The sequence below is a fragment of the Lactuca virosa genome, chromosome 5 (genome assembly GCF_052849685.1).
Source record: "Lactuca virosa cultivar CGN04683 chromosome 5, Lactuca_virosa_CGN04683_v6, whole genome shotgun sequence".
NCBI classification, from domain to species: Eukaryota; Viridiplantae; Streptophyta; class Magnoliopsida; order Asterales; family Asteraceae; genus Lactuca; species Lactuca virosa.
In genome coordinates this window covers 201,837,569-201,863,478 of record NC_136430.1, presented here as the reverse complement: position 1 = coordinate 201,863,478, position 25,910 = coordinate 201,837,569, and the positions used below count along the sequence as shown (strand labels likewise).

Below are 25,910 nucleotides of genomic sequence, written 5' to 3'. Positions count from 1 at the left end.
GTAAATTAAATAAAAATAAATTTTAGATGAGCGACAACCTATATCGCCAAAGTCAGTGCACAAACGTATAATGAACCAAGATTTCGATCAATTAGACGCCGTAGATGATGATTACAGAAAATGTGAACCCTATTTCTAATTAGTAAACTTACCCTAATATGCAGGCTAATCGTGTGCAGGTTGGAGGGAAAGGAATTGAAAAATATTTTGAAGCTCCGCTAATTAACAATTCGAACTGTGCTAATTACCGCTAAATATTTAGTAATTCAAATTTATTAAAGTAGTTCCAGATTGATAGATAGGGTATATACATCTAGGTAACATCAAGAAAGAACATAAACTAACGAGGTGTTCATAGTATAATTTTAATTTAAATTATAAACGAGGATTAAACATTAATAAACTATACATCTTTATGCTTTTATGTTTAAACCAAAATTTATATATAAAAGACGTACGGTTCATGTCAATATATATCGTAGTTGCTTATGGTGTGATTGTATCACCCATGGATGACATATGGGTCATTGGTCAACAATGTAGTTGCTTATGGTGTCCATGGATGACATACAGGTCATTGGTCAACATGGTAGTTGCTTATGGTGTCCATGGATGACATACAGGTCATTGGTCAACATGGTAGTTGCTTATGGTGTCTATGGATGACATGTGGGTCATTGGTCAACATGGTAGTTGCTTATGGTGTCTATGGATGACATATGGGTGATTAGTCAACATGGTAGTTGCTTATGGTGTCCATGGATGACATATGGCTCATTGGTCAACATGGTAGTTGCTTATGGTGTCCATGGATGACATACGGGTCATTGGTAAACATGGTAGTTGCTTATGGTGTCCATGGATGACATATGGGCCATTAATCAACATGGTAGTTACTTATGGTATCCATGGATGACATATGGGTCATTAGTCAACATGGTAGTTGCTTATGGTGTCCATGGATGACATGCGGGTCATTGGTCAATATGGTAGTTGCTTATGGTGTCCATGGATGAGATACAGGTCATTGGTCAACATGGTAGTTGCTTACGGTGTCCATGGATGACATATGGGTCATCGGTCAACATGGTAGTTGTTTATGGTATTCATGGATGACATAAGGGTCATGCATCAACATGGTAGTTGCTTATGGTTTCCATGGATGACATATGGGTCATTGGTTAACATGGTAGTTGTTTATGGTGTCCATGGATGACATATGGGTCATTGGTCAACATGGTAGTTGCTTATGGTGTCCATGGATGACATATGGGTCATTGGTCAACATGGTAGTTACTTATGGTGTCCATGGATGACATATGGGTCATTGGTCAACATGGTAGTTACTTATGGTGTCTATGGATGACATACGGGTCATTGTTCAACATGGTGTAGTTGCTTATGGTGTCCAAGGATGATATATGGGTCATTAGTGATTGGTCAACATGGTAGTTGCTTATGGTGTCCATGGATGACATACGGGTCATTGGTCAACATGGTGTAGTTGTTTATGGTGTCCATGGATGACATATGGGTCACTGGTCAACATGGTAGTTGCTTATGGTGTCCATGGATGACATACGGGTCATTGGTCAACATGGTGTGGTTGCTTATGGTGTCCATGGATGACATACGGGTCATTGATCAACATGGTAGTTGCTAATGGTGTCCATGGATGATATATGGGTTATTGGTCAACATGGTAGTTGCTTATGGTGTCCATGGATGACATACGGGTCATTGGTCAACATGGTAGTTGCTTATGGTGTCCATGGATGACATATGGGTCATTGGTCAACATGGTAGTTGCTTATGGTGTCCATGGATGATGTGACAACCAGAAATTTCTATCTTGTACAGTCAATCAATTCAATCAAAGTCAGACTTGTTTCTGCTATCATTTAGCACTGTTTAGAGTCTGTTTGAGTGTTCTAAGCCTAGTATTTTCAAGAATCGGGTGTTAGGAAGTATCTGCTTGAGTCCAGTGTACCTTAATCAAGCCTTAAACCCATTAAATGGAGTTTACGGCCAAACCTTCATGTTTGGGCCGTAAACTCATGAGTTTGGCCGTGAACTCATGTTAAATACATGCGTTTACATCATTTTCCTCATTTCTCTTCCATTTCAAGGCTTGAAACCCCATTTTTCTCTCAAGTATCATAAGATCTTCATCCCGATCTTCCAAAAATGTAAGAATTCTTTCTCTTGATTTGTTGTTACATCTCCTTATCTAGTGATTGTACATGATTTCATCCATGAAAATCTCTTCATTTCGATAGATCTTCAAGTGTTCTTTATTTCACCAAGAACACACACTAGTGTTCTTGGACCTTAAACACCCTTACAAGCTTCTTATAAGTAAGTACACTACTCTTAGCTTGTTATATGCTTGAATCACTTGTTAAACACTTAGAAAACATCAAGAAACTCAAGAACATACGGTGTTTACGGCCAAGGAAATCACCTTGGGCCGTAAACATTATTTAGTGGTGCAATTGTGCCACCACTCCTTCTTAAGGCTTAGACTCTAACCTAGAACGCTTCCTAATGACTTGTAAGACCTTAAAACGCCATTTGGTACAAAATACCATGAGTTTACGGCCGTAAACTCATGGGGGTTTACCCCTGGGCCGTAAACTCATGTGATACATCCATGTTGGCCGTAAACTCCAATGTGAGGCCCTACAACCCTAAGATGCAACCCTTGATACTTCTAGCACTTGAATCAAAGTGTTTTTCATGTCCTAGGGTGTCTTTACTTGCATAATTAGTTGTTTAAAACTCTAATTTGATGCATATTTGTATCATTATATGATAAATAGGATCCGTGTGTGTGCTCAAGTCTTCACTTGACACTTAGCATCCTATACCACTCGTTCATCCAAACCACTCACTACAGGTGAGTTCATACCCCCTTAATCTACCTTTTAAATGATTTTAAATGCTTTTATGGGAGGGGGGATACAAGTTGAAACATTATAGTTATTATATCAATCACATGTGATTAATAACTATCAAACAAATGGATTTACTATACTTTTAACTGCTTTATCAAACAAACTACTTCAAACTGTTTACCAAACTTGTTTTACACATTAAACTCTTTATCAAACATGTTTCTATATGCCAAACTGCTTTTAAATCGTTTTATAAAATGACATCAAGTCATCAATATTTATTTAAACTCTTCAAAAGGTTTTACAAAACTTCTTTCTAAACTTATATATATTGTCAAAATCATGTCTAATGCATATATAGTTATATAAGTAAGGCTTGAAGGACTTAGGACTGATAACTCACTTTATTTCATGTTCCTCGTTTGGTTGTGGACTTAGAGTACCCGGTTGTTTGTCCGGGTGTCGTTTGATCCTTAGTTATATATTATGTATATATGTGTAAGACATAAAAGCTTTTATCTCAACTCAATACATTCAGTTATACAAACAATTCTACTAGTAAAATATAATAGGTATAGTTTAGGAAGATACTACTCATTACTTCTAGTACAAGGAAACATACAAAGAGTCAGTTCATACATGAGTCAATACATACTATATGAGAAACAGAACATACTATATGAGAAACAGAACATACTATATGAGAAACAGAACATACTATATACTAGACAGAGAGAACATACAATACTATAGTACATACAATACATATACAAGTATACTATAACATAAATGTGAACCATTGTTCGGGGCATGACATCACTGTCGTGGCCCGATTTGTATCCAGAGTCTCCTGGAGGGAGAGCGTGAGTTTGTGTATAGATCTATACTGGATTGACTATCCTACACCTTGATGTTCGCTACAGTGGGACTTGCAAGTATACGGGTGACAAATGTCATTTCTTCCGACGTCTTTCATCGTCGTGTTATTAGTCGATAGTATGGTGCAACCATTTCACATTATACCTTAATTAACGGCCGGATTAAGGTAAATAGTACATCAGTAGTTACTATAATACAACACTACAGTACTTTATTATTTCCCCATTGCATTCACATTGTGATCTTCTCACATAAAGGGTAATGTAAAAACTATATTTTTGGTTGATGATAGTCACACTTGGGAAAATACACACTCTTACAAGAAACAAGCATACAGAACATTTGATGCCTTGGTAGAAGGCTACGTTTAGTAGAAAATATAGGATTTTCTAGGAGATACAAACATTTACTACAAACATATACAAACTTATACATCAAACACTTACAAACATTTTTCATACAAACAATGACACTAAAATGCTTATGAACTCACCCGCTTTAAAGCTGATAAACTCTTTCAAAATAACTTGTATTCTCAGGTCATCAATAGACAGGTACCGATGCCAGGTTTTGAGAAGATGGAGCTTGTTCAAGACTCATCTCTTATTTTGATTTACATTGTTGGTGTCTTATAAACTTCACAGAACACACTTGTATTAAATTATATTATTAATGCAATGGATGATGTTTTTGCTTGTTTACTACTATGCTTTGTTGTGATACTGTACATGACGTCCTCCACCCCCAAACGTTTCCGCCGTTCCGGTTTTGGGGTGTGACAGATTGGTATCAGAGCATTGTTTATAGTGAATCGAGTGTATCAACCCATAAACGATATACAAACTATAAACACAGCGAGATTAAAATACTCTGATCAAGAGTTTATACTTTTAAATACTAAAATATTTAACCAAGTATACATACCTGCATTCATACTAAAATCAGTGTCACTAGGACAGAGCAAAAGTATTACGATTGTTGAACATCACAAGTAGACTCGGGGATGTATGATCAGTTCTGGGAGTGACATAGCCTGATCAACCATGTTGGTCCGAGAAGTGATTATCATATGCCTGAGAATGGTTGTGGTGTGGCAACAAGTCTAAAAACTTACCAATACTACTACAATGAAAACATTAGAACAAAACATAAACCTAAAATACTATAGGAGTATTTTGCGTTACCATAATTACTTATCTGAGAACTAAAGGTCTTCATTAGTAGGTCAATAGTTGTTAAGTGGATACGCTAAGGTTATATGTAACTAGGATGTCATAGACTTAGAATCTGTGACCTTTGCTTTACTCCCTGTTCCTTGTGGATTTGGAGTTAGGTTCACTTATTCGAAGGTCTATCCTGTTTTGATTACATATAACTGGTATGCACTATACAAGTATTGAAGTAACTGATAAAGATCATCTTATAATTATCCAATTAGTACGTCTATTAATTATTTCTTTATCCCTATTTCTCGCGTAGATAACATGGTTGGATTCCATCCCCACGGCGACCCGTACTTCCCTAACCAAGGTATTGGAGGATGGTTTGAAGCAGAGCCAGAGGAGGATCACCCAATCCCTTTGGATTATCACCAGGCTGAAGGCTTTTCTGATGGTTCGGACTCTGAGCCTGAGGTTAATAACCTACCCCCGGTGGCTCCTGTACCAAATCCTAACCCTCATCCGGCTTTTCAAGTCCCGACGCCTTCTTGGGTGGAAAGCTTGGAAACATGGAGCCAAGAGCAGAATCAGCCCACGTCATTCAATGGAGACCGAAGCTTTTATGACCTGAGCGAAGGAGGCTCAGCAGACAGAGTCTTGCCACTCCTGGTCCGCAGAGTTACCCGAAATGAAATTCAGGGCAGGACAGCTCTCCATCGAATCACGGAAGTTAACGCCAATGCAAGAATGCATACCATCCACACCATTCATCTGGAAGATGCTCGTGAGAGATCTAGGGGAGACCACAAGGCCCTGCAGCAAGAGCTAGCTGAAACTCGAGCTGAAGTCATAGAGCTCTAAGTATGCCAAAGGGTGTACGAAAGGCACCTGCTTGATGTGGAGCGTCAGCTGGCTGAACTAAGGGTTCACTCGAGGGATAACCGTCACCTGTAGGAGATATTCTACCTTTCTTTCCTTGGTTTAAGGAATAGTCTTCCTATCTATGCTCCAAGTAGCACTTTTCTATGTAACTATCCCTATACTGTGAGTACTTTTTAGATAGGCCTTTATGCTGTCAAAACTTTTCTACTTCGGATATGATGTAAGACCTACTCCAAGGTCATTTTTCCCAAACTTATTACATCTTAAATATCAATGATATTGACAGTCGGCTAATTTCTGTGACAATCCTTGTTCAAATACTTTCATCATACTATCGTTAGAATTCTATCTAAACCTCACTTTCGTCAAATTATTGAGCTATGGTAAATTAGCTCAAGGATCACTTCCAATTCTTGTCGAAGGTTGGATCATGTTATCCACCAACCAATGATAGCCTAGTTCGAAATAGCAATCGTCTAGTGATCATTCTACGAACTTACTTCAACTCTTTACCAGTACTGCATCATAGGGATGTAGGTCAAACCACCGAGAACAGTTTAACAAAACGAAAAATAAACATTTACATGAATGAGTAGAATACATCTAGGACCGACCATAATCACTCACGAACTCCTTTTCTTGTCATATAACAGAATCATGTCGTCATCCAGAAATAGTCAGCCGAACGACGAAACCCCGATCCTTCATATAGACGCCGCCACCTTCCAAGCCGCGGTAACAGCTGTCGTGGCAGCTGTCCTTGCACACTTCAACGCTGGTAACACAATCGAGGTTGTAAAAGGTGTTGGCAATTCAAATTGTTGTAACAATCTGGGAAATCAACAAATGATAACTGTTACAAACACCCAAAGCCACAAATCTGAGTATAAGAAACGAAAGCGTCAAGCCCAAAAGGAACGCAGGCGATCTCAAAGACTTGCCATGCAACCGCAACAAGTGGCGACCCCTGCCACTTCAGCACCGATCAAACCATATGAGGGTACACTCCCAAAGTGTGAAAAGTGTAATTTTCATCATAGCGGAGTTTGCCGTGATTTGCAATGCAATAATTGCAATCAAATGGGGCACACTACTCGTGTCTGTAGAGCGCCGGCACGAACCATCTTCCAAGCCACTAGCATCGGGGTCAGTCCGGCTTGCTATGGTTGTGGTGAAACCGGACACTATAAAAGGAATTGTCCAAAAGGGAGGAACAACGAAAGCACTCGTGTCCACATAACTCCGACCCGACACATCACTTCCACCACCGACGCTGGTACAAGCCATATATGTCATTTATGCGGTGAGATAGGACATCTCAAGAAGGATTGTCCAATAACAAAGAACTCTGGCGCAGACGGGAAGATACTAAGGATCACTGCTGCAGGAGAGACTACTCCGGACCCACGTTGAAATACTAGGGCGTTTCGATAGTAGACTTATAAAGTGTTAAAAACTAGTGCAACTCGAGTCTTATCTTTTTACGAGATTCCGTCAGTCAAGGGACTCTCGTGCTGCGTATACTTGCTTTTTGTAGTATACCTTGTTCGCAGCAGTAGTTTCATAGATAAAACTAAAGTACTGAAACTCTGTCAGAGTTGCACCATTATGTTTTTTTGTAACACTTTTTTATGATCTAGTCTAACGCCTATTATTCCGAGTAGTCCGATATTATCATGTAACTTGAGTCAATTCAATCCTCACAATACCAGTCTCGTGCAAAGATCCTTTTCCCCGTAATCGCCTTTCTAGCGAAGCCGTCATTCCAGAACTCCGAGATACTCATGCGTAGGGTATCTTATGTTTCGTATCCTTCCCGAAGAAACCTCCCCGGTATACAGCTCGTACAGTACGTCAAGTTCAATCCGAAGACCCATACGGTTAATCTATCGCTGAGGAATGTATACGCAAGAGTGGTATATAATGAAGGTTCTATAGGCTTAGAATTGATGATTCAGCTTTAACTTTTTTCCCTTGTTTGGATGTGAGCTTAGAGAAGAATCATTTATTCGACTGCCTTTTCAATCTTAATTATATACGACTCGTATACGCGAAGCTGTGATTGATGAACCAAATATGACTTATAATATGAACTTCAGGATGGAGACTGCTCAAGATTACGAGTGATCGTGATGTCATACGAATAAACTTAGAAGCCAAACAAATGCCTTTCCCGCCGATCGGGACAAGAGATACAAATAGAACAGAAGTACTTATCCTTTCTTTAATTCATGAGTAATCGTACTTTCTTTTAGATTTCCTCGACATCTTTCCAGGAGAACTCCCAGGATTTACCTCCGCGATGTCAAGTCGAGTTCAGAATCGACTTAATTCCAGGGGCTACCCCAATAGCCAAATCGCCATACCATCTAGCACCTGTAGAGATGCAAGAACTGTCCGGTCAAATTAACGAACTGCTCAGCAAGGGCTTTCTAAGACCAATCGTCTCACCCTGGGGAGCTCCGGTCTTGTTCGTCAAGAAGACAAACAGATCGTTTCGTATGTGCATCGACTATAATCAGCTCAACAAGCTTACCGTTAAAAATCGTTACACTCTGCCTCGCATAGATGATTTGTTCGACCAACTTCAAGGGGCGAGTTACTTTTCAAAGATAGATCTGAGATCCGGGTATCATCAGTTACGAGTGCTAGAGGAGGATGTCCCGAAGACAGCCTTCCGAACTCGTTACAGACACTACGAATTTGTAGTGATGCCATTCGGATTGACCAATGCGCCCGCAGTATTCATGGACTTAATGAATAGGGTATTTCATCCTTACTTGGATCAGTTCGTCATTGTCTTCATAGATGTCATACTTATCTACTCTCTTAGTAAGGAAGAGCATGGTAAGCATCTACATCAGATCTTGGAACCATTGCGATCAGAGAAGCTCTACGCGAAGTGCTCTAAATGCGAGTTTTGGATTCGAAGAGTCGAATTCCTGGGTCACGTTGTTAGTGAAGAGGGAATTCATGTGGACACTTCCAAAATCAAGGCCATTGAGAACTGGTCAGCTCCGAAGACACCTACAAAAATTCGTAAATTTCTAGGTCTCACTGGCTACTATCGTAGGTTCATTCAGAACTTCTCTCCAAATTGCGAAACCTCTTACGACTTTGACCCAGAAGGACGTGGCCTCTGACTGGGAAGAGAAGTAAGAGAAAGCGTTCCAAACGCTAAAGCGAGCCTTATGCACCGCACTGATACTATCCCTCCTAGAAGGAATAGAAGACTTCGTGGTCTATTGCGATGCATCCAATCAAGGGCTCGGTTGTATTCTGATGCAATGAGGTAAGGTCATTGCCTATGCCTCCCGTCAACTTAAAACACTCGAAGCCAGCTATACAACACACGATCTGGAGTTAGGGGCAGTGGTAATTGCTCCGAAGGTCCGGAGATCATTCGGGAAACGACAGAGAAGATCGTTCAGATTCGTGAACGATTGAAAGCCTCTAGAGACCGACAGAAAAGCTATGCTGACAAGAGAAGGAAACCTTTGGAATTCCAGGTGGGAGACCGCGTTCTTTCGAAAGTCTCACCCTGGAAGGGCTTGATACGCTTCGGAAAGCGTAGAAAGCTAAATCCAAGATACGTAGGGCCTTTCGAGATTCTCGCAAGAATCGGCCCTGTAGCTTACAAACTCAATCTACCTCGTGAACTCAGTAACGTATATTCTACTTTCCATGTCTCGAACTTGAAAAAATGTCTGTCCGATGAGAGTCTTGTTATCCCACTCGACGAGATCGAGATCAACGAGAGCCTCAACTTCGTGGAAGAACCTGTAGAGATCATGGACCGAGAGGTCAAGCAAACGAAACAAAGCCGTATCCCGATAGTGAAGGTTCGCTGGAACGCCAAGCGAGGACCTGAATTCACTTGGGAGCGCGAGGATCAAATGAAATTGAAATATCCTCATCTTTTTACTTAGTTATTTGTAACTACTTATTTTCTTAAATTCTAATTTCGGGACGAAATTCTCTCTAACAGGGGATGATGTGACAACCCAAAATTTCTATCTTGTACAGTCAATCAATTCAATCAAAGTCAGACTTGTTTTTGCTATCATTTAGCACTGTTTAGAGTCTGTTTGAGTGTTCTAAGCCTAGTATATTCAAGAATCGGGTGTTAGGAAGTATCTGCTTGAGTCCAGTGTACCTTAATCAAGCCTTAAACCCATTAAATGGAGTTTACGGCCAAACCTTCATGTTTGGGCCGTAAACTCATGAGTTTGGCCGTGAACTCATGTTAAATACATGAGTTTACATCATTTTCCTCATTTCTCTTCCATTTCAAGGCTAGAAACCCCATTTCTCTCTCAAGTATCATAAGATCTTCATCCCGATCTTCCAAAAATGTAATAATTCTTTCTCTTGATTTGTTGTTACATCTCCTTATCTAGTGATTGTAAGTGATTTCATCCATGAAAATCTCTTCATTTTGATAGATCTTCAAGTTCTCTTCATTTCACCAAGAACACCAAGAACACACACTAGTGTTCTTGGACCTTAAACACCCTTACAAGCTTCTTATAAGTAAGTACACTACTCTTAGCTTGTTATATGCTTGAATCACTTGTTAAACACTTAGAAAACATCAAGAAACTCAAGAACATATGGTGTTTACGGCCAAGGCAATCACCTTGGGCCGTAAACACTATTTAGTGGTGCAATTGTGCCACCACTCCTTCCTAAGGATTAGACTCGAACCTAGAACACTTCCAAATGACTTGTAAGACCTTAAAACGCCATTTGGTACAAAATACCATGATTTTATGGCCGTAAACTCATGGGGGTTTAACCCTGGGCCGTAAACTCATGTGATACATCCATGTTGGCCGTAAACTCCAATGTGAGGACCTACAACCCTAAGATGCAACCCTTGGTACTTCTAGCACTTGAATCAAAGTGTTTTCCATGTCCTAGGGTGTCTTTACTTGCATAATTAGTTGTTTAAAACTCTAATTTGATGCATATTTGTATCATTATATGATAAATAGGATCCGTGTGTGTGCTCAAGTCTTCACTTGACACTTAGCATCCTATACCACTCGTTCATCCAAACCACTCACTACAGGTGAGTTCATACCCCCTTAATCTACCTTTTAAATGATTTTAAATGCTTTTATGGGCGGGGGGATACAAGTTGAAACATTATAGTTATTATATCAATCACATGTGATTAATAACTATCAAACAAATGGATTTACTATACTTTCAACTGCTTTATCAAACAAACTACTTCAAACTGTTTACCAAACTTGTTTTACACGTTAAACTCTTTATCAAACATGTTTCTATATGCCAAACTGCTTTTAAATCGTTTTATAAAATGACATCAAGTCATCAATATTTATTTAAACTCTTCAAAAGGTTTTACAAAACTTCTTTCTAAACTTATATATATTGTCAAAATCATGTCTAATGCATATATAGTTATATAATTAAGGTTTGAAGGACTTAGGACTGATAACTCACTTTATTTCATGTTCCTCGTTTGGTTGTGGACTTAGAGTACCCGGTTGTTTGTCCGAGTCTCGTTTGATCCTTAGTTATATATTATGTATATATGTATAAGACATAAAAGCTTTTATCTCAGCTCAATACATTCAGTTATACAAACAATTCTACTAGTAAAATATAATAGGTATAGTTTAGGAAGATACTACTCATTACTTCTAGTACAAGGAAACATACAAAGAGTCAGTTCATACATGAGTCAATACATACTATATGAGAAACAGAACATACTATATGAGAAACAGAACATACTATATGAGAAACAGAACATACTATATACTAGACAGAGAGAACATACAGTACTATAGTACATACAATACATATACAAGTATACTATAACATAAATGTGAACCATTGTTCGGGGCATGACATCACTTTCATGGCCCGATTTGTATCCAGAGTCTCCTGGAGGGAGAGCGTGAGTTTGTGTATAGATCTATACTGGATTGACTATCCTACACCTTGATGTTCGCTACAGTGGGACTTGCAAGTATACGGGTGACAAATGTCATTTCTTCCGACGTCTTTCATCGTCGTGTTATTAGTCGATAGTATGGTGCAACCATTTCACATTATACCTTAATTAACGGCCGGATTAAGGTAAATAGTACATCAGTAGTTACTATAATACAACACTACAGTACTTTATTATTTCCCCATTGCATTCACATTGTGATCTTCTCACATAAAGGGTAATGTAAAAACTATATTTTTGGTTGATGATAGTCACACTTGGGAAAATACACACTCTTACAAGAAACAAGCATACTGAACATTTGATGCCTTGGTAGAAGGCTACGTTTAGTAGAAAATATAGGATTTTCTAGGAGATACAAACATTTACTACAAACATATACAAACTTATACATCAAACACTTACAAACATTTTTCATACAAACAATGACACTAAAATGCTTATGAACTCACCAGCTTTAAAGCTGATAAACTCTTTCAAAATAACTTGTATTCTCAGGTCATCAGTAGACGGGGTACCGATGCCAGGTTTTGAGAAGATGGAGCTCGTTCAAGACTCATCTCTTATTTTGATTTACATTTTTGGTGTCTTATAAACTTCACAGAACACACTTGTATTAAATTATATTATTAATGCAATGGATGATGTTGTTGCTTGTTTACTACTATGCTTTGTTGTGATACTTTACATGACGTCCTCCACCCCCGAACGTTTCCGCCGTTCCGGTTTTGGGGTGTGACAGATGACATACAGGTCATTGGTCAACATGGTAGTTGTTTATGGTGTCCATGGATGACATACGAGTCATTGGTCAACATGGTGTAGTTGCTTATGGTGTCCATGGATAATATATGGGTCATTGGTCAACATGATAGTTGCTTATGGTGTCCATGGATGACATACGAGTCATTGGTCAACATGGTAGTTGCTTATGGTGTCCATGGATGACATACGAGTCATTGGTCAACATGGTATAGTTGCTTATGGTGTCCATGGATGACATATGGGTCATTGGTCAACATGGTAGTTGCTTATGGTGTGATGGTATCACCCATGGATGACATATGGGTCATTGGTCAACATATATCATTTGTGCCGGTTGTGTATTAAAATAGAAATTGATTTTTCTTTTAATTATGACTTTTGACAAAACTACCCTTACTAATTAAATATGAGTCATTGTATGTATGAGGACAATTTGGTCATTTTATAATGGAACATCTTCTAGGCGCCATAATGTTTTCCGACGAAACACGTTGTTTCAGTTGTTCACTCTTATTTCAGTCACTTGCAAAAAACCCCAATTTCAAAATTTCGACAATCAAAAAACCCTAAAATCATTTTCGCAGAATCGTTATCTTAGTGAAGGTTTATTATTATGAAAGCCAGTACTTCTTTGAAGATGTAATCAATAAATCAAAGGAAATCGCTAACAGACATGCCATTGGAAGTGATGGAGAAAATAATAGTCGACTTGGGAAAAATTTCAGCAGTCGAGGCTTTCAGGATAAAGAGTGTGTAAGTTTTGTCTTCGATCATTCAGTTTCGCAAGTGTATTTGAGTTGTCTTTACATTTTGGAGTGAATGTTGTGTTTCCTTTGCAGTTGCAGATTCTTTAATGAGGCAGGAAAAACGAATGAAGTATATAAACATATGGAGGTAGATGGATTACGATTTCGTGGTTGGTCTGACCAGAAACATACAGTTGTCAACAAATGCATAGAGATGAGAAACCCAAATATTCTGTTCAGGAATGGATTGGTATGTTGTTATATATATGCATAGTATTAATTAATTTGTTTCTTGTTTTGCATTACTTTAACTAGAAATTATGTGTTTAATGTTTTTTTTCATATGAAGTTATTTTTCTCAAAAGCTGATCATGAAGGGAAAACGATGCTTGAGGAAGCATCTTCATTGGGACATTTGGATTCAACATTTGTCCTGGGAATGATGGTGATGGCTGAAGGGAGACATATGAAGCAGGAAGCTTTGGACATGTTGAAAAATGCTTACCACAGAGCAAAATTAAAGGTAAGTGGAATCTTAGAGCAACTTGTTCTAAGGTTCATCTCAACTTGAATAGGGAGGGGAGGAAACATGTACACTTCCATGGCTTCCATAGAACTTGTGCAATGCATAAGTCTGTAATTAGTGTGTCAGACGCTTTTGTGAATGGATACAAATGGGTGTTTAGGTGTGAAATTTGTTTGTGGGATGCTTGTTTCGTTTTGTTTTCTAGGGAGTTTGGTATAATTTATGAGTAGTTTGTTGATATGTACTTTCATATTATGATAATTAATGATATGTACGTTCTTTTGGTTTAATATACGAATATATAGTAATTTACTTGATAAGTAATTACTTGATATTGTTACTTGATTAGTAAATATGTTGTGTTGTTAATAAGGGACTAAAAAAGTAAAAGTTTGGAATGATGTTTGAATAATGTGTTTTGGACTTTCAATATTAGTGTTTATATTGTATTGTGATTATAGTTGTAGGTAGCAAATGTTTGTTCTTTCCTAGTATTAAATACATATAAAATACAATTGTAAAGGCATAAACATACATGTATTTTATTTTGGATTTGGTAATTTGGTTTAATATCAACTAGTGGAGAACCCATGCTTTGCATGGGGTAAAATTGTAAAGGCATAAACATAGGGACTAAAAGTGGCAACAAAGAAAAAGTATTGTGGCTAAAATCAAACTAAAAAAAGTTACTATAAACATAAGGACTAAAAGTGGCAACATTACAATCGTGTTCTTGTATATCATTTAATCTATCATTTGTCCTTATGTCTAATACTATTCACTCTCTACAATACATATCAACGAACACTCAAACCCTAAACCTACAAACCGTATCTTTATCTTTTGCCTCCATTATCACCAAATCTCTGCCATCACCTGAACTCTAGCTTTAACAAACCACTGTCGCTTGAGCGCTTAACACTTAGATGTCTCTATAATTCTAGGGTTTTATCAAAATATGACATGGAGAATAGAGGGGCGGTTTAGGGTTTGAAAACCCTAATTTGGATTTACCGCCTTCTACAGCCCACTCGAGATTATCTTCATTTATTTCCATGTCCGAGCCTCCAACGGTTTCGAGTATCCATCGATGAAGATGACGGCGACGTTAGGTTAACCGATGAAGATAATGGTAGCGCTAAATTACTGATGATTATGGTGGCGTTTCTATGTCCAAAATGTGAAAATCCTACATTTGTTCCTTCGCTTTCTATCTCATTTCCTGTCGGTAAACCCTAACTAACTTTAGGTTGGACATTTCTAGCGAGCGACTAGTACATACGCTTCGCGAAGATGGTTATTCATGGTGAGAAAGAGAGAGAAGGCGCGGAGAAGGGGATAGAAAAATTGGTCATTATTGGTGTGAGACATTAGATTACTAGTGGAAAAAATGGGTAGGTGTGTAGGTGTGATTTTCTTTATTATTTTTTTAATTAGAAAAACTGTTAACTAAAGAAAATGAAAAGAAAAAAACCAAATAAAAATAATAAACTAGTTATTTTAAGGTCTTCTAATTTTGGATGGATGAAAACCACAAAAAAAACAAAAAAAAAAAAACTTTTATTTTGGACTAGTGATAGTGATGCTAGTCCAAAACTTTTTAAACCAAAATAACAATTTTCAAAAATCAAAATGGACCATTTTTGCAATTTTGTGAATTTGAAATCTACAAAAAGTTTTGGTTAAAAAAGGGTAATAAAAAATGATTGGAAAGGAGGAAGGCTCGACAACTCATCTCCTTGGTAATAGAAGACAATCTTGCCATACATTCTATCAGCACCATAGTAGAAACCACCTTAGTCAGATCAATCAAAATAAATGTTAAAAAATATATTGACTATATCTACTAATGATACCTAATATAATTTCTGTGGTATTTGATATAATTAATTTTGTTTATTTTTACTTTTTGGTTCAAACTAATTAACTTTTTGCCTATGTTTATAATTATAAGATAAAATTGCACAATTGATGCTATATTTTTCAAAACAAAAGTAATAATTAAAACTTTTACACGTTAGTGTCCGTCGTTTTAAATTTGCACGTCATTGTCCTTTTTTTCTTTTTTTGCCGTAAAAAATGTTTTTACATTTTTTTATTTTATATTGTTATTTTAATTAAATTTTCTTTTTTTATATACTTTTAAATTTTATTAAGAATCTCTCTCTCTCATAAATAGTGTAGTTAGTTGATTATTAATCTTTATATCTGCGATTAATAAAAATTATGTTAATAGTCATTTGGATGGGATCTAATTTTTTTTTCTCTGCATTATTAATAATGTCACACAAAAACATATATACAACTATTTTGTTTATCAAGCATGTGTACAGTAAATAAAAATTACAATTTGCACTTACTACCGTCTTGTTAAAAATATTTATTGTAACATTTGTAAGAGATTATGAGCTACTCCAGAATTATGGTAATGTCAAATTTTAGTTGAGAGGCTAATTATGGTATAACAGTTTTATAACAAAATACCATAACTAAGGACAAATCCATGATTTAAAAATATGTGAAAAAATAAACTATTTTTTTTTTCTTATGGGTTTACTTTATTGATAATATCATGTAATATAAAATATAGTATTAACTTTTAGGCGAGGGCCTAATTATGGTACTAAATTAATCAGATTATAAACAAACAATAATTTTTTTGAGTTTTTATTGTTGGTTTCATGTATAATAGTATTAGCATGAGACTTTTCGAAACCGTGGAGTTGTCTCTTATTTGTGAGTCTGCTTTGTAATTTACGAGTTGAATACTTTTTTTTAATTTTTTATATTACCTTGGTAAATATGGTAAATATCATATTTTAGTGTTGGAAAAAAACACATTTTATATGAAGTTCTAATAAATTAAAACATTAATTAAAAATTAAAATGTAATTTTATAGATTTATAAAACTTGAAGGGTATAAAGTAAAATATGATTAACTTTGAGGTATATATATGGACATCGTTTTATGTGAAAACAGTTTGATATATTAATATTAATAAAAACTTTATTAATAATTGTAATTGATTTCAGGTTTTGACAAACAAGTTTCACACAAACATAGGTGGTTTTTGACTTTATTAAAATGATTTTGGGTGTGAAATGAGTTGGAGACAAATATAATATTATAACCAAATAGAATATTATACTTGAAAAAACCTTTATAATGAATAAAAAGTAAGTAATAAGATAATTAATATAGTTACTATTTATCAACTTTGTTAATTAATATAGTTACTGTTTATCAAGTTTGTTTATAATAGAGATTACAGTATTATTCTTGAAATAGATAGTTTATAACCAAGGTTCTAAAATTCGTTATGGTTTTGTTAAGGTGTGTCATGATTCAAAAACTTGTACTCGACGTCCCGTTTTAACAAAATGTCGCCTTAAATTATATATGTATGTAAAAATGAATAATAGTAGAATATATATATATACATAAAATTATTAATCATATATAAAATTGTCGCCTTAAGTCACAGCTTACAAACGATATATCTCACCACAAATCGTAAAAGTCTGAAACTTGACATTGACGTCAGATGACCGTCTAGCGTTATTTTGAACCGTGTTTATAAACAACAGAAAGTAGTTAATAAAATATTAATATAGCTATTGTTTCTCACGTTGTTAAATAATAGTAACTAGTAGGTGATTTCGAGCTTCGCCCACAGTGTATTTTTTTACAAACATAAATGGGACCAAAAGTATCGAGTTCAACAAAATCTAGGGACCATTTATTTAAGTTAAGTCAATTCCCTCACAAAAATCTTATGTATATATATATATATATATATATATAAAAGAAGAATGGGACCAAAAGTATCAAGTTCAACAAAATAAAGGGACCATTTATGTAAATTAAGCCAATTCAGGGACCACTTATTTAAATTAAGACAATTCTCTCACAAATATCTTTAATATATATATAAAAAATAAAAAATAGGATCAAAAGTGTAAAAAAAATAAAAAATCAAACCAAAAGTGTCAAGTTCAATAAAATTTAAGAACCATTTTTGTAATTTAAACAAATTCTCTCACAAAAAGCCACTCTTCATAAACAAGTTATGCTTTTCATATTTCATATGTATATTAATAATAGAAGGAAGAATTTCATATATGTCCTTAATAAACAACAAAATATCATATTTAAGCAACATAATTTCTAAATATCATATATAATCTTCCTAAGCTTTCAAAATATCATATTTACCCAAATCTTTTTTTTTAACAATTTTTTAATATTTTTTTAATTATTCTAAATCATTTTAACTAAAAACAAATTGAAATTGACAATAATACCCTCATTTTAGGATTGCAAAAATAATTTGTATCCCATCACAAACACGAACCAAGTCTGGAAAGTGGAAACACAAACAACCCAAGTCAGCCATTGTCCACGTTGCTCCGCCGTTCAGACCCATCGCCCATTTCCTCATCAGCAACTTCGATCCACCAGGGCATTGATGTCACTGCTCTTCTATTCTTGAATCATCGTTGATTACCTTATCAACGACTTCAATTCCAACACATGATTTCATTATCAACGACTTCTTGTTTTCGAATCGTTTCTAATTCCTCACCAACGACTTTAATTCCAAAAGATGATGAATTGTGTTTTATTGATTTCATCATTAGCAATTTTGGAATCTTGTATTACTAATTTCATCATCAGGGATTTGAAATTGTGTTTTACTGTGTTACTGGGAGTTGTTGTGAAGCCGATGGAGAAACCAAGGTTAGTTTGAAGTATATATGGATGGAGAAAAACATCGGTCTTGCACTAGACCAAGTGATTCCAGGATACGAGAGTATTCCATTAAGTCCTTACTATTTTTGGCCAAGGAAAGGTGCTTGGGAAGAGCTTAAAGTGATGGTCGAGAGTAATCCATGGATTTTTCAAAAGCAAGTGATCATTATTCTTACTCAAGCTACTAATATCATTAACTTGTGAGAACAAAGTGGTCATGATATACATATGTTCTTGTCAATTCCTTAGATATGTGTAGAACTGTAGATTATGATGTCTTGTTACTTGATACTGTTCACAAATTGATAGAGATGATTCCCATTTAACTAGTGTTTTTTTTTCTTGGTTTATTTGTATCTACTCCAGTTTCTTGATCCAATACGCCACTTTTCTTTCTGTCAACTTCTTTGATGAAATACAATATCTAAAGAAACGGTTTACCAATTCATTTTGGTCATTATTTTATGGGTCTCAACTATTTTATGGGTCTAAATCACCGGTATGAACTTAATATAACATATGGGTAATGGATTTATTGTCTTCATAGGAATCATTCTTCCACTTCCACATAATAATAATTACATGTTTTATTTATGAGTATAGTTTATTCTGTTATAAACTTAGTTTTTTTGTTAGTAAAATTGGTTTGCGGCATTTTTCTTGAAAAAATTATAATTAGTTAGGCTCTTTATGTTAATTTGTTGCATTAATATTTATGTTATTCAAATTGATTAAAATAATAGTTTTGGTAAATATGATATTTTGACAATTTATGAAGGGTATAAGTGATATTGTAAACTTAGTTTTATTATAAGGGTATAATAGTCAAATGATAAAAATAAGAATTTAAAATGATTAAAAATGTTTAAAACAAAAAATTTTCGGTAAATATAATATTTTGAAAGCTTAGAAAGGATATATATGATATTTAGAGATTAAGTCGGATAAATATGATATTTTATTGTTTATTAAGGGTATATATGAAATTCTTGCATAATAGAATATCTGAATTATGTAAGTTTACAAAAAAATATGATGACCTGACTATCGTAGTGCTAAAGGCCCATGTGCCATTGCGATAATGAGACACAACTTTACCATGTGCAAATATAAAGATGACGATGCAGGAATGCAGCCAAACACCTGAAGCACGGATCATTATGTAGAATTACTTTGGGAAGTCCCCATTTGTATATTATGCAAAGAAAAGGACGAGTGAATTATAATATTCAAACTGTTGAGAATGGTGTTAGACAAAGATGCTATGCTGTTGACCTGGTCAACTATATACATCCAATTGTAATAAACACGCGTTCACTTTGCTTTATCAAATATAAATTACACAAAATAATTAATTACACAAAATAATTTATATGTTTGGTCTTTAATTTATTTTTTTAACTTGCAAATCTATTTGTTTTTATTACCCATTTAATTTCTGTTTCTGTCTAACCTAAAAAACTATTTTGTTCTTGATTTTTAATTTATTTAAATAAACTATTTTCCTACCTCTTAGCAATTAGCATATTTCCTTAATAAATGTGGAACATATTTAGTTTTCAAATCAACACCACTACCAACGTTAATAATTAATCAAAAAGAAAGTTTGACAATAACCACCACCACCCAAAGGCCAAAGCTGCTAGCCTGCTATCATGGATGATATTGGCTCCATCCACGCCTAACATCATTATGGATACAAGCAGAAGCACCAAGATAAAGATTCACGTCTCTAACTTTAGTTACACACGTTTTTGAAAAATCGATACTATTTTCTAGAAAATACAAGATTTTATTGAATAATGGGTTCTTGGTCGTTGTCAGCATCTTCACAAGTTCATGTAGCAGTGGTTTCTCAAACTCTGAGCTTTCTCTTTTTCCTCTTCTTTTCAAATGGTAGATCTACACTTCTGTACCAAACACACATACACACACTAAGATTTTGTTCTTAATACAATTTTATACGAATTTGCAGGAGCCTTGGGGGTTACTTTTACTATTGTAAACGACTGTGGGTTCACTATCTGGCCTGCAATCTTTAGCATTCCGAGTTTAAATGAAACCGGATTTGCGCTCACAAAAGGTAACTCACGCTCTTTTCAAGCTCCGGGTGACTGGATTGGTAGTATATGGGGTCGGACAGGTTGCAACTTCAATAGCTCAGGTAAATGGTCATGTACCACAGGTAATTGCGGCACAAATGTCACCAATGAAATGGAGTGTAATCCATATGGAAGAACAACACCCGCCACGATTGCTGATTTCTTCATCAATCAAATCGAAATCAACAGCCAGGACATTTATGATGTCAGCATTGACCAGGGCTACAATTTGCGAATGCTTGTGGAGCCAACTGCCGGTTCAGGTTCCAGTTTACGTAGTTGTGCAAAGACGGGTTGTGTTGAAGACTTGAATCAGCGCTGTCCAAGGGAGCTAACTTTTGCAGGTGGTCAGGTGTGTAAGAGCGCTTGTACAGCTTCTGGCTCTCCCGAGTATTGTTGCAGTGACTCGTTTTCATCACCCTCATCTTGCAAGCCAACAGCATATGCGCAGTTGTTTAGGTCAGCCTGCCCAAGATCTTATAGTACCACATATGATCTACAGACTACTACATTTTTGTGTAGTGGTGCCGATTACACTATCAGATTTTGTGCGGCTGCCAATTCATTTTCAAAAATCAAATTTGGCGGTTAACTCAAGTCTACAGACCAGCTTGTTTCCATGCGTGGAAATTTCACATTAGGGTTCTTTGGTGAAAACTACAGTTACTTGGGAATTTGGTACACAAGCGATGTTCAATCCACAAAAGTATGGGTAGCTAATCCAAATGCACCGATCATATCCACCCCAGGCACTCATACCCTATCCATCAGTGCCAAAACCGGAGACTTGGTCATCAGTGCAGGATCCAAAACTCTAATGAGAATCACCGATGTTAAACTGGGTCCAAACGCAAATGTGACTGCAACCCTCGAAGATAATGGTAATTTCCGGCTGATTAACCAAGTTGACAAAAGAGTTTTGTGGCAGAGTTTTGATCACCCAACCAATGTACTTTTACCTGGCATGAAGCTTGGGTATGACATGGAAATGGGGCAGAATTGGACCTTGACTTCTTGGTTGAGCAATGAAATCCCAAAATCAGGAGCTTTTACTTTGAGTTGGGAACCCACTCAAAAAGCATCCCAGAGATTAATGATCCGACGACGAGGACAACCCTACTGGACTAGTGGAAATCTAAACAACCAAATATTTCAATATATGTTTGCATTGAATGGCCCAGGTAGTCAATCCATGTATAATCTCACTTCTGTATACAACAATAAAGCAAGATACTTTAGCTATGATGGTAATACTGCTGCTTTACCCATGTGGATTTTGACACCAAAAGGACAAATTAGAGATATTAATAATGCTGCTGCTTGGAGCCCTGAGTTTTGTTATGGATACGATACTGTGTTAAAGATCATCACTAGCCCAATAGAACAAATATTATCTAGAAGACTTTAGCTTGTTCTAGAACGCTCTAGAAGATTCTAGAACATTATGGAAGACTATGGAAGACTCCGGAATATACCGGAAGAGTCTAGAATACTCTAGAACGACATGGAAGACCCTGGAAGGTTATGGATCATTCTAGAAGACACTGGAGCAACCTAGACCTCTCCAGAACATGGTAGAATATTCTAGAAACATATGGAAGCATATAGAGTATGTTAGATATTTCTAGAGTTATCTAGTAGGTAGTAAGTGTATACTAGTATCTAGAACCTTCCTAAGAGGCCTATAAATAGGTGTGGAGCTCATTTGCTCCAAACCATCCAAGAAAGCCTCAAAGAGAGCAAAGTGTGTAGTAGTCTCACAAAGTGTAAGGTCTTCTTAAGTGTCTTAATAAAAGTCTTTTTGTTTCCCATACAAAGAGTCGTGTTCAACAATCTGGTATCAGAGCAAGGTTTCTTGATAGTGAGAACGAGTGATTCTCGTTGTATCGTGAGTAGTTTGTGACTCTGCAAGTTTAGTGTCGAAACTAGCTTGTTTGGTATTACCGAGGTACTGCCAACATGATGGGTGATCTCCAAGTCGTCGGAGGAATCAAGAAACTCAACAACAACAACTACAAAACATGGGAAACATGTATGAAGTCCTACTTACAAGGACAAGATCTATGGGAGGTCGTTGGCGGAAGCGAAACCACGCCTCCGGAGGAAGATGTTAATGACGCTCTACGCAAATGGAAAATCAAAGCAGGCAAAGCAATGTTTGCCTTGAAGACCACAATCGAAGAAGAGATGTTGGAGCATATTCGGGACGAGAACACACCGAAAGAAGCTTGGGACACGTTTGTGACGCTTTTCTCAAAGAAGAATGATACAAGACTACAACTTTTGGAGAACGAGCTATTATCAATCTCACAACGTGACATGACGATTGCTCAATATTTCCACAAGGTCAAGTCGATATGTCGGGAGATTACTGAACTAGATCCGCAATCCGTCATTACAGAAGCTCAAATGAAGAGGATCATCATCCATGGACTGAGGCCGGAATATAGAAGCTTCGTTACTGCTGTACAAGGATGGCCCGTTCAACCATCACTTGTAGAGTTTGAGAATTTGTTGGCCAGCCAAGAAGCTATGGCTAAGCAAATGGGAGGCATCACGCTGAAGAGTGAAGAAGAAGCACTCTACACAAGTAAAAGTCGGAGAAATTTCAAGCCACCTTCTAAAGAAGGATACAAAAATGCTGACAAATGGAAGAGTCAGCCAGGAACCTCATAACCATGGAGATCTCAAAAGACCGACAATAAGAGTTCTCGGGGGAGGAGGTTCGAAGGCAACTGCAACAATTGTGGAAAGTGGGGCCACATGTCCAAAGATTGTTGGTCAAAGAAAAAGTCTGTGGAAAGCAATGTCGTAACTTCCAAAAAGGAAATAGAGGATGAATGGGATGCTGAGGCATTATGCGCCATAGAAGAAAACGAGTTGGCGCTCATGGCAATGATGGGAGAGCATATCAACTATGAGAATGACTGGATCATTGATTCAGGATGCTCCAATCACATGACTGGTGATCAGAACAAACTACAAGACGTGAAGGAGTACAAAGGGAGTCGCATGGTACTTACAGCCAACAATGCACGACTTCCAATTGCTCAGATTGGCAAAACAACGATCATGCCTGGTAATAAATCTGACATGGTGTCACTACATAATGTCTATCACGTGCCAGGTATGAAGAAGAACTTGTTATCGGTATCGCAACTAACATCATCAGGAAACTACGTCTTGTTTGGCCCACAAGATGTGAAGGTCTATCGAGATCTTAAAATATCAGAAAAGCCAACAATGGAAGGACGGAGAGTGGAGTCCGTCTATGTTCTCTCCGCAGAGTCTGCCTATGTAGATAAGACTCGTAAGAACGAGACAGCAGATCTATGGCATGCACGGCTGGGACATGTTGGTTATCACAAGTTGAAGGTAATAATGGAGAAATCCATGCTCAGTGGCTTACCTCAACTTGAAGTTAAAACAGATGTTGTTTGTGCTGGATGTCAGTATGGTAAAGCTCATCAATTACCATACAAGGAGTCAAATTTTAGAGCAAAGAAGCCACTAGAGTTAATTCACTCGGATGTGTTCGGTCCAGTCAAGCAGACATCAATTAGCGGGATGCGGTACATGGTGACATTCATTGATGATTATTTGAGATATGTGTGGGTTTTCTTCATGAAAGAAAAATCTGAAACATTCTCAAAGTTTCTAGAATTCAAGACAACGGTCGAAGGAGAAGTGAGAAAGAAGATTCGGTGTCTACGCTCAGACAATGGAGGAGAATACACCTCGGAAGAATTCAATAGCTATCTAAAAGAATGTGGTATACGTCATCAATTCACATGTGCCAACACACCTCAACAAAATGGTGTAGCTGAGAGAAAGAATCCACATCTTGCAGAAATTTGTCGAAGCATGCTACACGCGAAGAATGTCCCAGGAAGATTTTGGGCTGAAGCAATGCGAACTGCTGCCCATGTGATCAATAAACTTCCCCAACCAAGGTTAGGTTTCATCTCACCATTTGAGACACTATGGAACATGAAACCTACTATTAGCTACTTTCGAGTATTTGGTTGTGTCTGCTACGTATTTGTACCTAGTCATTTACGTAGCAAGTTTGACAAGAAAGCAGTCAGGTGTATATTTGTTGGATATGACAATCAAAGAAAAGGATGGAGGTGTTGTGATCCAACAAGCGGAAGATGCTACACTTCAAGAGATGTAGTGTTCGATGAAGCATCTTCATGGTGGTCCTTAGAGAAGAAAGTATTACCAGACTCGGAAAATATTGAAGAAGTTTTAAAACAAAAGATGGGGGAGCAAACTGCACACATTTGGTCAAGTGTTGATACACCTGAAGATCCGAGCGACATTGATGTCATTGAGCAAGAAGTAACTCAAACAAGTAATGCCGGTGAAAGGGAGACGCCGCCTCCACAACTTCGAAGGACGGAAAGAATCCGAAAGCCTAATCCCAAGTATGCTAATGCAGCTATTTTAGAAGACGGTGTTAAAGAGCCGGAGACATATGAAGAAGCAATTAAGAATAAAGCTTGGCAGAAGGCAATGGAAGAAGAAGTTACAGCCTTAAAGCAGAATCAAACGTGGGAACTGGTACCAAGACCAAGAGATATAAAACCCATTTCCTGCAAGTGGGTTTATAAATTAAAGCGACGCACAGATGGATCAATTGAAAGATACAAGGCTTGTTTGGTGGCTCGAGGGTTCTCACAACAATATGGACTGGACTATGATGAAACATTCAGTCCAGTGGTGAAGATAACTACTGTACGGGTGCTGCTAGCTCTTGCAGCTAGTAAAGACTGGAAATTATGGCCAATCATTCTTCATATGAAACCAAAGCAGAAGATTTCTCAAAGTCAACTTCATATGAAACCAAAGCAGAAGATTTCTCTGTGAATAATGTGACCATCTCTGTTGTTGGGGGTCGATAGGGTATGAACGTAGCTTCAGCACATCATTCTTTGTGAAAAACTTTTCTGTATTTATTCACTTTTGTAGGAGATGCAAATCCATTTTTCTATACTTGTTAATTGTTATATGCATGCAAAATTGCCACATCATAATATAATGAACACTCTTTATAGGTCTATCCAGGGGTGGACCCAAAAATTTTTCAAAGGGGGGGCAAAAAAGAATTTTAAAACTTTTTATGGGGGCAAATTTGTTTGAAGAGTTAAAATATATAATTTTGAATAGTTAAAATATAATATTTTTGAAAAAAAATTATTTTT

At 36.7% G+C, this 25,910-nt stretch overlaps 3 protein-coding genes across 3 annotated transcripts; all 3 read left to right on the top strand.

The window, feature by feature from the left end:
• Positions 1 to 20,294: 20,294 nt before the first annotated feature.
• On the top strand, positions 20,295 to 22,502 carry LOC145115026 (thaumatin-like protein 1). The gene is made up of 2 exons (XM_079051174.1): positions 20,295 to 20,497; positions 20,577 to 22,502. Exons 1-2 carry the CDS (start codon positions 20,404 to 20,406, stop codon positions 21,293 to 21,295), a joined length of 813 nt encoding a protein of 270 aa, XP_078907300.1. The 5' UTR covers positions 20,295 to 20,403; the 3' UTR covers positions 21,296 to 22,502.
• LOC145112245 (G-type lectin S-receptor-like serine/threonine-protein kinase CES101) lies at positions 21,323 to 22,111 on the top strand. The gene has a single exon (XM_079048435.1). The coding sequence runs from the start codon at positions 21,323 to 21,325 to the stop codon at positions 22,109 to 22,111; it is 789 nt and encodes a 262-aa protein (XP_078904561.1).
• Positions 22,503 to 22,662: 160 nt separating the features above from the next.
• Positions 22,663 to 23,379, top strand: LOC145112244 (uncharacterized). The gene has a single exon (XM_079048434.1). It carries the CDS (start codon positions 22,663 to 22,665, stop codon positions 23,377 to 23,379), a length of 717 nt encoding a protein of 238 aa, XP_078904560.1.
• The last annotated feature ends 2,531 nt before the right edge of the window (positions 23,380 to 25,910 follow it).

Bases quoted from the DNA above. Each gene is read 5' to 3' on its own strand.
- LOC145115026 (XM_079051174.1), top strand. From the start codon at position 20,404: ATGGGTTCTTGGTCGTTGTCAGCATCTTCACAAGTTCATGTAGCAGTG. The intron at 20,498-20,576 runs GTAGATCTACAC...ACGAATTTGCAG, and splicing joins TTTCCTCTTCTTTTCAAATG to GAGCCTTGGGGGTTACTTTT.
- LOC145112245 (XM_079048435.1), top strand. From the start codon at position 21,323: ATGCGTGGAAATTTCACATTAGGGTTCTTTGGTGAAAACTACAGTTAC.
- LOC145112244 (XM_079048434.1), top strand. From the start codon at position 22,663: ATGATGGGTGATCTCCAAGTCGTCGGAGGAATCAAGAAACTCAACAAC.